General features: G+C 44.0%; 1 protein-coding gene across 2 annotated transcripts in view; it reads left to right on the top strand.

Annotated features, from left to right (window-relative positions):
• dph1 (diphthamide biosynthesis 1) overlaps nucleotides 1-12553 on the top strand; it is an 804031-nt gene extending 791478 nt beyond the window's left edge. For both annotated transcript variants that reach the window (XM_073053176.1, XM_073053177.1), the window contains one exon: nucleotides 12164-12553. In XM_073053176.1, coding sequence (XP_072909277.1) covers nucleotides 12164-12253 — 90 coding nt within the window. In that variant the 3' untranslated portion in view covers nucleotides 12254-12553. The remainder of the gene's footprint in view (nucleotides 1-12163) is intronic.
• The last annotated feature ends 281 nt before the right edge of the window (nucleotides 12554-12834 follow it).

Genomic DNA, 12834 nt, shown 5'->3' with positions numbered 1-12834 from the left:
ATTGGACCCTTCAGGATTCTCAGGAAAGTAAACCCGGTGGCCTACACCTTGCAGCTCCCCGAGACCCTCAAGATCAATCCCACTTTCCACACTTTCAAGATAAAGCCTGTGAACATCAGCCTGTTAGCCCCACCACCATCAGCCCCGCTGCCACCCAGGTTTGTTGATGGGGAGCAGGTTTTCACTGTGAGAGGAACTTCAGACTCGCTGTTTGGGGTGTTCAGCAATATCTCGTGGATTGGGAAGGATTTGGACAGGATGAGAGGTGCACAGTGCCTGAAAGAGACATCTTGGAATTGGCTCTCATCTATGACTACAAACAGTGTTTCTCCGGGCAGGCAGGGCTGACAGGATTTGGCCATAGCAGAGTGGGTTCTGTTACGACAAGCACCCATCAGCACCAACTTCTGAGGTTTAGACGCCTTAACTCCCCGGAGTAACTGGCGCAACTCTTTTAAAGATTCAGGACAGTCCCACTAATCGGCCATCACGTTTTTGGGACCAAGGATTGAGCATTTTAGAAGGACCTGAACTGAAGTTCAGTGTTCAATCGTAAGCTTAGTCATGATTCCGTCTAGTGTTTGCCTTGTGCTCAGATTCTCGATCCAGTCTGAAACCGTGTCTTGATCCCTGCCTCAGGTACCCCAGCATTTGGATCCAAGCTATCCTCATCAAGGACTCTCGTCACAGCGCAGCAACGAAGTCCATGTACACAGGAGCATTTCAGTAACCGCGCAGCTGCACACATGCACGGCTTGGCGGGATCAGTGATTGTACTTCACTGATCTGTGGATCCCTGCAAGAAAATTAATCTCAGCATTGTATATGGTGACATGTATGTACTTTGATAATAAGTTTACTTTGAACTTTGAGGATTGATTAACAAAACAGAAAACAGAGGGAAATTGAGTCACTTTCATATAAACATATAACAATTACAGCACGGAAACAGGCCATCTCGGCCCTTCTAGTCCGTGCCGAACGCTTACTCTCACCTAGTCCCAGCAACCTGCACTCAGCCCATAACCCTCCATTCCTTTCCTGTCCATATACCTATCCAATTTTTTTTTAAATGACAAAATTGAACCTGCCTCTACCACTTCTACTGGAAGCTCATTCCACACAGCTACCACTCTCTGAGTAAAGAAATTCCCCCTCATGTTACCCTTAAACTTTTGCCCCCTAACTCTCAACTCATGTCCTCTTGTTTGAATCTCCCGTACTCTCAATGGAAAAAGCCTATCCACGTCAACTCTATCTATCCCCCTCATAATTTTAAATACCTCTATCAAATCCCCCCTCAACCTTCTACGCTCCAAAGAATAAAGACCTAACTTGTTCAATCTTTCCCTGTAACTTAGGTGCTGAAACCCAGGTAACATTCTAGTAAATCTTCTCTGTACTCTCTCTATTTTGTTGACGTCTTTCCTATAATTCGGTGACCAGAACTGTACACAATACTCCAAATACAGCCTTACCAATGCCTTGTACAATTTTAACATTACATCCCAACTCCTATACTCAATGCTCTGATTTATAAAGGCCAACATACCAAAAGCTTTCTTCACCACCCTATCCACATGAGATTCCACCTTCAGGGAACTATGCACCATTATTCCTAGATCACTCTGTTCTACTGCATTCTTCAATGCCCTACCATTTACCATGTATGTCCTATTTGGATTATTCCTACCAAAATGTAGCACCTCACACTTATCAGCATTAAACTCCATCTGCCATCTTTCAGCCCATTCTTCTAACCGGCCTAAATCTCTCTGCAAACTTTGAAAACCTACTTCATTATCCACAACGCCACCTACCTTAGTATCATCTGCATACTTACTAATCCAATTTACCACCCCATCATCCAGATCATTAATGTATATGACAAACAACATTGGACCCAGTACAGATCCCTGAGGCACACCACTAGTCACCGGCCTCCAACCTGACAAACAGTTATCCACCACTACTCTCTGGCATCTCCCATCCAGCCACTGTTGAATCCATTTTACTACTTCAATATTAATACCCAACGATTGAACCTTCCTAACTAACCTTCTGTGCGGAACCTTGTCAAAGGCCTTACTGAAGTCCATATAGACAACATCCACTGCTTTACCCTCATCAACTTTCCTCGTAACCTCTTCAAAAAATTCAATAAGATTTGTCAAACATGACCTTCCACGCACAAATCCATGTTGACTGTTCCTAATCAGACCCTGTCTATCCAGATAATTATATATACCATCTCTAAGAATATTTTCCATTAATTTACCCACCACTGACGTCAAACTGACAGGCCTATAATTGCTAGGTTTACTCTTAGAACCCTTTTTAAACAATGGAACCACATGAGCAATACACCAATCCTCTGGCACTATCCCTGTTTCTAATGACATTTGAAATATTTCTGTCAGAGCCCCTGCTGTTTCTACACTAACCTCCCTCAAGGTCCTAGGGAATATCCTGTTAGGACTCAGAGATTTATCCACTTTTATATTCCTTAAAAGCGCCAGTACTTCCTCCTCTTTAATCGTCATAGTTTCCATAACTTCCCTACTTGTTTCCCTTACCTTACACAATTCAATATTCTTCTCCTTAGTGAATATCGAAGAAAAGAAATTGTTCAAAATCCGCCCCCCCCCCCCCCCATCTCTTTCGGCTCCACACATAGCTGTCCACTCTGATTATCTAAGGGACCAATTTTATCCCTCACTATCCTTTTGCTATTAATATAACTGTAGAAACCCTTCGGATTTATTTTCACCTTACTTGCCAAAGCAACCTCGTATCTTCTTTTAGCTTTTCTAATTTCTTTCTTAAGATTCTTCTTACATTCTTTATATTCCTTGAGCACCTCATTTACTCCATGCTGCCTATATTTATTGTAGATATCTCTCTTTTTCCTAACCAAATTTCCAATATCCCTTGGAAACCATGGCTCTCTCAAACTTTTAACCTTTCCTTTCAACCTAACAGGAACATAAAGATTCTGTACCCTCAAAATTTCACCTTTAAATGACCTCCATTTCTCTATTACATCCTTCCCATAAAACAAATTGTCCCAATCCACTCCTTCTAAATCCTTTCGCATCTCCTCAAAGTTAGTCTTTCTCCAATCAAAAATCTCAACCCTGTGTCCAGTCCTATCCTTTTCCATAATTATATTGAAACTAATGGCATTGTGATCACTGGACCCGAAGTGCTCCCCAACACATACCTCCGTCACCTGGCCTATCTCATTCCCTAACAAGAGATCCAACACTGCCCCTTCTCTAGTTGGTACCTCTATGTATTGCTGCAAAAAACTATCCTGCACACATTTTACAAACTCCAAGCCATCCAGCCCTTTTACAGTATGGGCTTCCCAGTCTATGTGTGGAAAATTAAAATCACCCACAATCACATCCCTGTGCTTACTACAAATATCTGCTATCTCCCTGCAAATTTGCTCCTCCAATTCTCACTCCCCATTAGGTGGTCTATAATACGCCCCTATAAGTGTTACTACACCTCTCCCATTCCTCAATTCCATCCAAATAGCCTCCCTAGACGAGCCCTCGAATCTATCCTGCCAGAGCACTGCTGTAATATTTTCTCTGACAAGCAACGCAACACCTTCCCCTCTTGTCCCTCCGATTCTATCACACCTGAAGTAACGAAATCCAGGAATGTTTAGTTGCCAGTCACACCCCTTCTGCAACCATGTTTCACTAATAGCTACAACATCATATTTCCAGGTATCAATCCATGCTCTAAGCTCATCCACCTTTCTTACAATGCTCCTACCATTAAAATAAATGTATTTAAGATATTCTCCACCTCTTCCTCTCTGTTTATCTCTAACAATATAAAGAACTTTACTGTCTTCTTTTTCTTCCTTCTCCCATACATTTGTTCCTACACTCTGGTTCCCCTCCCCCCTCGTATCATTTCAGGACAGGATGCCACTTGGATCAGTATTGGAGCCCAGCTGTTTACAAACTAATCAAGTGTAATATATCCAAGGCTTGCTGATGATATAAAGCTAGGTTGGTAGTATATGTTGTGAGAAGAATACAGAGATGTTTCAGGTTCAGATAGAGCGAATGAATGAGGATACACTACACCTGAAGCTGCCCTGAAGGCAGAAAACACCGGGGGTATTGAAAGGTTGTTGGTGTTCAGAGAGATCCTGGGTGACCTTGTGCACTGTGCATTTGTAGAAACTTACTGGAAACTACAGGCAAGTGTGATGCTACACGTCTCAGACCAGGTTCTCCTCCCCTTGCTAATCAACTTGCAGACTCAATGGGCTAAATGGCCTAATTCTGCTCCTATGTCTTAAGGTTTTATTGTCTAATCTGCACTGGTTCCCTTATCCCTCGGTGTTCTGACTCAACACAACCCTTCACTGTGTCTTCATCGGCTTTCACTGTCTGATAATGATTCTTTATCAGTCATTACACGTTATCTCAATTACCTCATTGTCCCTGGGTCTCTTGTTCTCACACTCTCTCTCCATGGACTCTGTGTACACTTCTGGCTGTCTCAGTAAAGCAACCAACATAATCATATTCACATTCTGATTCACATGTACATTGAAAAATGTGTTGTTTGTGTTAACAGCCAACACACCTAAATCTGTGCTGGGGCAGCCTGCAAGTGTCAGCACACACTCCAGTGCCCACGATGTTCGGCAGAACAAAGGCAATAACAACAGCAACAACAAAATAATAACAGCAAAGCAAGCCTCTCCCCACCCACCACGCTCACACACACAGTCAGGCTGCCTCTGGATCTCCAGCCCCCAGTCCTTGGCCTGGACTCATAAACCCAGAGACTCTGACTCCAGACTCGCTGATCCGGCAAGGTAGGCCACAGTCCCCATTTCTCTGGCAGAGATACCCCCCACACTGAGCATTTCCTCTTCTCCCCTCACCCATTGGACAGAGGACACAAAAGCCTGAAAACACTTACTACCAGGCTCAAGGACAGCTTCTGTCCTGCCATTGTAAGGCTGTACAATCCTCTGGTACAATAAAGTGGACGCTTAACCTCACAATCTACCTTGATAAGGCGTTGCAGCTTACTGTCTGGCTGCATTATACTTTGTAACTGTAACACTTTATTCTGCATTCTGTTGTGGCACTATCTCAATGAACTGATGTGATGAAATGGTATCAGATTTTTCACTGTACCTCAGCACATGTGACAATAATAAACCTACCTACCAATCCTCTGTCACTATCCTGCACTTTCTTGCCCTCATTTTCGTTTTTCCCTATTTATCCCTCTTCGCTTCCTATCTTCCCCTCTCATCACTTCACCTGCTCCTTCCCATTTTCTCTCCCTCTCCTTTACCCTCACCTTCTCTCCAGTTGCCCTCTCTTCCTTTGCTTTTATTCCCTCCTGGTCTCCATATCCCATTCAATCCCCCCATCCTCTTTCTCCCCACCCCAGAAGATTTCCTTTATGTTTTTTCTCTCCCTATCCCACGGGGTTGAGGCACTTAGTGACCTTTATGTGTAGAATGCGGAAATTATGCTGGAGCATAAAGGTCGGAAAGCAGGCTCGGTGTCAGTAAGCCGCAATTTCATTGAGTAAAGTGCAGAAACAATTGCATTTTTTAAAAAATTGCGAAGTAGGTATGACATTGAGCCGGAGAGAGTAAGGACAGCAAGATGAGGTTGGAGTGGGGGAAGGGAGACCAGGCCGATTCACGTCATAACAACAGATACACTCAATATACCTGAACAGCAGCGAGCAAATCAAGAAGACAATAAAAACCTGGCTTTATCTTCTGCCACCTCTCTCCGTGAGATTTTATTTATTTTTCCCATTTTGCAGCTGTGAGTGGGAGAATTGCTGGCATTTAATGATTTATTCAGGATTCGAGGAGTGTTTGCTTTATTGTTAATTGCTATGAAATATATCCCAAATTGGCTCAACTCGAGATTGCTGCCATCACTCTCTTCCCCCTCCTGCCCTGCCAGGGATCTGCTCACTGTCAGGTGAACAGCGCCACCCACAGACGCCAGCTGGGATTTCACACAGACGGCATCGTGCACCCAGCACATGTTCCAATCCAGGTGTACAGCAATACAATAGAGACAGGCCATTTGGCCCAACTCGTCCATGCCATCCCATTTGCCTGTGTTTGGTCCATATCCCTCTAAACCTATGTAGTGTAGCAGTTAGCGTAATTCTATTACACCACCAGCAATCACAAATCAGGTTTAATTCCTGCTGCCGTCTGTGAGGGGTTTGAACGTTCTCCCAGTGACTGGGTGGGTTTCCTCCGGGTGCTTCAGTTTCCTCACACATTCCAAAGACATTCCAAAGCTCAGGGTTAGTTAGTTGTAGGCATGTTGAGTTGGCGCCGGATGTACGGCGAGATTTGAGGGCTGCCACCATCACATCCTTTAACTGTGTTGGTTGTCGACTCAGAACGACGCGTTATGTTTCGATGCACGAGTGACAAATAACGCTAATCTTTTACTCCAGAAGTCAGGAAGCATCTGTGGAATGTGTCAGCAAATTCCATGCTTTGCTCTCTTTAGGTCTGGGGAAGTGAATTCTCCCAAATGCCAGGCTAGATTGATTTGGACTCTCTAAACAGCCCATAGTTTTGGTGTCTCCTCCATGTTTATTCTAGGGAACCCCATAGTAAATTTTAAAGTTGCTACCAATTCAACGGAAAATGTTGGAACCAGTCAACAACTCAGGCAACATGGTGGAAAGAGAATCAGTTAAAGTTAAGGTAGTGTAACACCAATGATCTGGGTTCAGTTCTACTGCTGTCTGTAAGGAGTTTGTATGTTCTGTCCATGACTGCATGGGTTTCCTTCAGGAGCTCCAGTTTCCTCCCAAATACCAAAGACGCAGGGGTTAGTAGGTTAATTGGTCACATGGGTGTAATTGAGTGGTGCTGGCCCATTGAGCTGAAAGGGCCTGTTACTGTGCTGTACCTCTAAAATTAAATTAATATTCAGTCTATTGATGAGTCTTTGGGCTGTGGAAGGAAACCATGCAGTCACAGAGAATGTGCAAACTCCACACAGACAGCACTCAGGGTCAGGACCGAGCCTGGCTGTCTGGTGCAGTGAGGCAGAGGCTGTTCTAACTGCATTATTCTTAGCTTGAGCTGTTTGTTCAATAGTTCTGAGAGGTCCTCATCGTTCCTTCCTCACCTCTCACTTTCTTCCATCATTGTTTTCCAACCTGTAACCTCGTTGGAAGCAACACGTGAGGCTCTAAGAGCCTTTACATCAGTGTCACCAGTTTGGACCAATTTTGTCTTCTGTCGCCCCTCTGACATTGTTAGAAATAAATGCAATTTCCTGGCAGTAAGTGGGGCTGCTCATTTTGGCCGAAAAGTTCCATTTCAGAATTCCCAATCTAGTTGTTCAATGGTTCCGTTTAATATTAGACAGTATACAACCTGAAATTCTTACTCTCCGCAGACATCCACGAAACAGAAGAACCCCAAAGAATGAGTGACAGGAAAGACATTGGAACCCCAAAGACCCAGCCTTTCCCCTCCCCACACAGCAAAGCACAGTCCTCCCCCCACTTATTCCAGCAGAAAGCTCCATGCCGTATGGTAACTGATAATAGTTAGAGGTGAAGCCCAGTCCTGTGTAATCTCACGGTGTGTCACTTTCTCGATTATCAACCTCGATTTGGACCAATTCTATCTCTATTGCCCCTCCGTCGTTCCTAGAAATAAAAGTAATATCCCGGCAGATTGAAATTCCGGCAGCGAGTGGGGTAGCTCATTTTGGCCGGAGGCACTTTTACCATGTTCCATTTTGGAATTCCCAATCTAATGCTCCATGAAATACAGTAACTGATAATATTTAGAGACGGATGATCTCTGAAGCCAGCTCTGTGTAATCTCATGGTGTGTCATTTTCTTGATTATCTGGCCGTGGCAGTATGTTGGATGGTGCCTTAACTACTGCAATGTGCTTATCACAGGCAAGTTGGGCTAAGGTTCAGCCACGTTAAGCGAATCGGTTCTGGTCGAATGTGCACAGTCAACTGCAGGTAAATTGTGGAAGAAATTGAAGAGCAGAATCCTGCTGTGTCTGATCCCCCTCTCCCGTTCTCTCCCCTCCTGTGGAATTGATTGACTCACTGAGACAGAACAAAGCCCCCTTTTCTTGTTGTCTCATTTCTTGCTTGCAAGAGGGAGACAGACACCGGCAAATTCTCTGATGGCCAGTTTAGGTCACCGGCATGGTGTGACACACGGCGTTAGCTTCACACAGTATTAGTGCACGGCCATGCAATACCAGGACCACTTGCACTTAGACAGGGCATTGTGTAGTAAAACAGCCCAAATACACGCAGGAGAGGCACACACTCCAAAAGGGGAATCAGAATCAGGTTTAATATCACCAGCATATGTTGTAAAATTTGTTAACTTTGCAGCAACAGTACAATACAATACATAATAATAGAAAAAATACCATGAATTACAGTAAAAATATATATAGTATATTAATTAGTTAAATTAAATAAGTAGTGCAAAAATAGTAGTGAGGTATTTCATGGGTTCAACGTCCATTCAGAAATCGGATGGCGGAGGGGAAGATGTTCCTGAATCATTGAGTGTGTGCCTTCAGGCTTCTGTGGTAGCATCAGTCACGTTCACTTGTGTGGCCGTTAGACACTGCTCTGTGTTTAGAGTGATCAGTTTTTAAATAGTGTCATTTGCATTTGTTTCAGTTCAAAAAGCAGCGATTTTTGCCACTGATAGTTGTTGAGAAATAAGCAGTAAGACAATTCCGAACTGTTTTGCTCACTGCGGTTTTGAGCATTCAGGCGTGGAGATGCCAGAAATGGCCGGGTGTGAAAGTGAAATGATTTCACTACTTCAACAAGTTAGGAATTATGAAGGTATCTACAATCATCATAAATGTTACAATTAAAATGTAGATTTGGAGGATGCAATCATCTAAAACATTGTATGAAGGTAGTCCATTATCTGCACTAGGTGTCTGCGCTAATTTTGTTCATTTACAATCAATCAAAAGAACACGGCAGATGAATACCTCTGTTAATAACTATTAGGAATTAATACACAGTTTTATAGTACTGTAAAGGTATTGGTAGTGTTCTAATTTGTTCTGTATTTCATTTAAATACTTAAATTGTTACTCAATTAAACGGTAGTTTGTCTTTTTTTTCTTCTTTCAACGATTTCCATGAAACTGCATCTAACTGGGACAGCCTCTTAATTGGGCAAAGATCTACTGGTCCTAATTGGAATCCACTGTATATATGTGTAAAAATTAAATTAAATGAGTAGTGAAAAAAGAGAGAAAAAAAACACAAAAAGACAAACAAATAGTGGGGTAGTGTTTATGTCCACTCAGAAATCGGATGGCAGAGGGGAAGAAGCTTCTATAGTTGTACCGTGGAGAGCATTCTGACAGGCTACATCACTGTCTGGTATGGAGGGGCTACTGCACAGAACCTACAGAAGCTGCAGAAGGTTGTAAATCTTGTCAGCTCCATCTTGGGCACTAGCCCACAAAGTACCCAGGACATCTTTAGGAAGCAGTGTCTCAGAAAGGCAGCGTCCATTATTAAGGACCTCCAGCACCCAGGGCATGCCCTTTTCTCACTGTTACCATCAGGTAGGAGGTACAGAAGCCTGAAGGCACACACTCAGCGATTCAGGAACAGCTTCTTCCCCTCTGCCATCCGATTCCTAAATGGACTTTGAAGCTTTGGACACTACCTCGCTTTTTTAATACACAGTATTTCTGTTTTTGCACATTTTGTAATAATCTATTCAATATATATAATTGATTTACTTGTTTATTTATTATGTTTTATCTTATTTATTATTTTTTTCTCTATCTGCTAGATTGTGTATTACATTGAACTGCTGCTGCTGCTGCTAAGTTAACAAATTTCACGTCACATGTCGGTGATAATAAACCTGATTCTGATTCTGTTCCTGGATCGCTGAGTGTGTGTCTTCAGGCTTCTGTACCTCCTTCCTGACGGTAACAGTGAGAAGAGGGCATGTCCTGGGTGATGGGGGTCCTTAATAATGGACATTGCCTGTCTGAGACACCACTCCTTGAAGATGCCTCGGATACTACGGAGACTAGTGCCCATGATGGAGCTGACTAATTTTATGACTTTCCGCAGCTTCTTTCGGTCCTGTGCAGTAGCCCCCACCCATACCAGACAGTGATGCAGCCTGTCAGAATGCTCTCCATGGTACATCTATAGAAGTTTTTGAGTGTTACAGTTGACAAACCAAATCAGCACTTTCGTCTCACTGACATTAAGTGCAAGGTTGTTGCTGCGACACCACTCAACTAACTGGTATATCTCACTCCTGTACTCCATGTGAGATTCTACCACAATGGTTGTATTGTCAGCAAATTTATAAATTGTATTTGAGCTATACCTGGCCACACAGTCATGGGTATAGAGAGAGTAGAGCCATGGGCTAAGCACACATCCCTGAGTTGCACCAGTGTTCCCCGATCCTGGGAGAAAGATTGAGTGCATTCTATCTATGCCGTTCATGATTATGTACACCACTGTAAAGTCACCTCTCAGTCTCCCATACTCCAAGGAATAAAGTCCTGGCCTGTCCAAGCTCTCCCATAACTCAGTCCCTCAAGTTCTGGCAACATCCTTGTAAATATTTTCTGCACTCGTTCACTCATTCCTAAACAGGTTTTAAGGTAAGGTTTGGGGTGGAGAACAGGCGAGACAGGAGGAGGTGAGAAAGGCGTCTAATCATAATTTGTTATTTATTTGGAGAAGAAGACAAAGGAGACAACATGTTAATCCTTGGAATGGGGCACCCTTCCCTTACAGTCATACAGTCGGCTAAAGCGTTTCTTTCCCTCTGAACTGTTTACAATTCTTCTTTGAGTGGCCAATACACCAAGTGGAAAGAAAATAGCTCCCAATTTTATGAATGTGAGAGATTTCGGATACTGGAATTCTAAGACAACATACATAGAATGCTAGAGGAACTCAGCAAGCCAGGCAGCATCCATAGAAATTCCCATTCCCGTTCCAACATGTCAGTCAATCGCCTCCTCTTGTGCCATGACGAGGCCACCCTCAGGGTGGAGGGGCAACACCTTATGTTCTATCTGGGTAGCCTCCTGGCATGAATATCGATTTCTCCTTCCAGTTAAAAAAAATTCCCTCCCCCTCCCCTCTTCTTCTATTCCCTATTCTGGCTTCTTACCTCTCTTGCTTGCCTATCACCTCCCACCGACGACATAATATCGATTTCTCCTTCCTGTAAAGAACTTTAACCACCACTACCCTCCTCTGTTCCCCACTCTGACCTTTTACTTCTCACTGGCCCATTCCTTGCCCCTGGGTCCCCTCCTCCTTCCCTTTCTCCTGTGACCCACTCACTTCTCCTATCAGATTCTTTCCTTGGCAGCCCTTTACCTTTCCTACCCATATGGTTTCTCCTATCACCTTCTAGCCATCCTCCTTCCTCTCTCGTCCCACCTGTTTATTCTGGCATCTTCCCCTTTTCTTTCCAGTCCTGAAGGAGGGTCCCGGCCCGGAACGTCGACTGCTTACTCTTCCACAGATGCTGCCTGACTTGCTGAGTTCCTCCAGCATCTTGTGTGTGTCCTCAATTTTATAGTGTGTCTCAAAGAAATGTCTGCGGCAGGGAAATAGTTGTGGCGAAAATTTAAAAAGGAATTAAAATTCAAATGCAGAAAACCAGGAATAAAATCAGGTAATGAAAAAGCAGAGAGGGTTGTAGACAGCTAGCTGCATCATGGACACTAGCCTCCCCAGTATCACATCCATCTTCAAAGGGCAATGCCTCAAGATGGTGGTGTCCATCACTAGCCTCCTACCACCCAGGACATGCTCTCTTCTCATTACTATCATCAGAGAGGAGGCACAGGAACCTGAAGAATTTCAGGAACAGCCTCCTCCTCTCTTACATTCACAGGTATTGCATTCATAGAGCAGTGTTCAATTACACTTCTTAAAACCAACAGCACTGTGGTCATCTGAGTTGACAGCCAAGGGACTGATTAATCATCTCAACCTGATACTGTAATGCGGGGAGGCAGAAGTTATGGGCTTGAACCCACCGGCCATTGATGCTTGCGGCACATTCTATGTGAACATGACCTGATTTTATTTCTTCACCCAGGCCAAGCCGGCAAAGCCCAATGCAGCAGCCGTCAGGGGGACGAGTACAGACTCTGGGTGCCAACGAGAGGAGACTTCCCAGAGCCAGTGACAGCACAGGTACGATCCCAGGCACTGAGAGATCACCATCCAACTGAGACGACAGAAACAATGGATTGAAGGAACTCGGGAATCTCATATCCACCGTTGACCTGTTCAGCTTGTCCTTCAGCCTCACTGAGCGGCAAATGCACAAAATGGGATTGTTCCGGTGTTCTGATTCAAATTATGAATTCACATCGTTACGGAAGAGGTGCAAGTCCAGTCAAAGCTTCGGCGGTGGTGGGATAGCGATTTGGGACACTCTTTTAACTGACAAACAGAAATAAACAGATTAATTCTTTTGAATTTATTCACCTTTCTTTGTTTGTTGGACACTAGATGTTTTAATTGTTCTGAGATTTTCTCTGTCAGCCACTCGGGATCAAGGACAACTCGCTCTTCTCCAGTTCTCCGGGTGGGAGATGCTCAGCCGAGTGGTCCGCTCTTCAACAGTTTGCATTGGACTGACTCCTGCACCTTCCCAGCAAGTTCCTCTTGCTGACCCAAAAGCATCTTCTCCATTTTGAATGATCATGGGGGAGGGTTTCCTCAGAGTCAGCAGGGACGCTCTGGTCTTCATCGGGAAGGTTT

This window comes from Hemitrygon akajei, chromosome 8 (genome assembly GCF_048418815.1).
Source record: "Hemitrygon akajei chromosome 8, sHemAka1.3, whole genome shotgun sequence".
Taxonomy (NCBI): domain Eukaryota; kingdom Metazoa; phylum Chordata; class Chondrichthyes; order Myliobatiformes; family Dasyatidae; genus Hemitrygon; species Hemitrygon akajei.
Note: the sequence above shows the minus strand (reverse complement) of the source record. Positions and strands in the feature narration are given on the sequence as shown.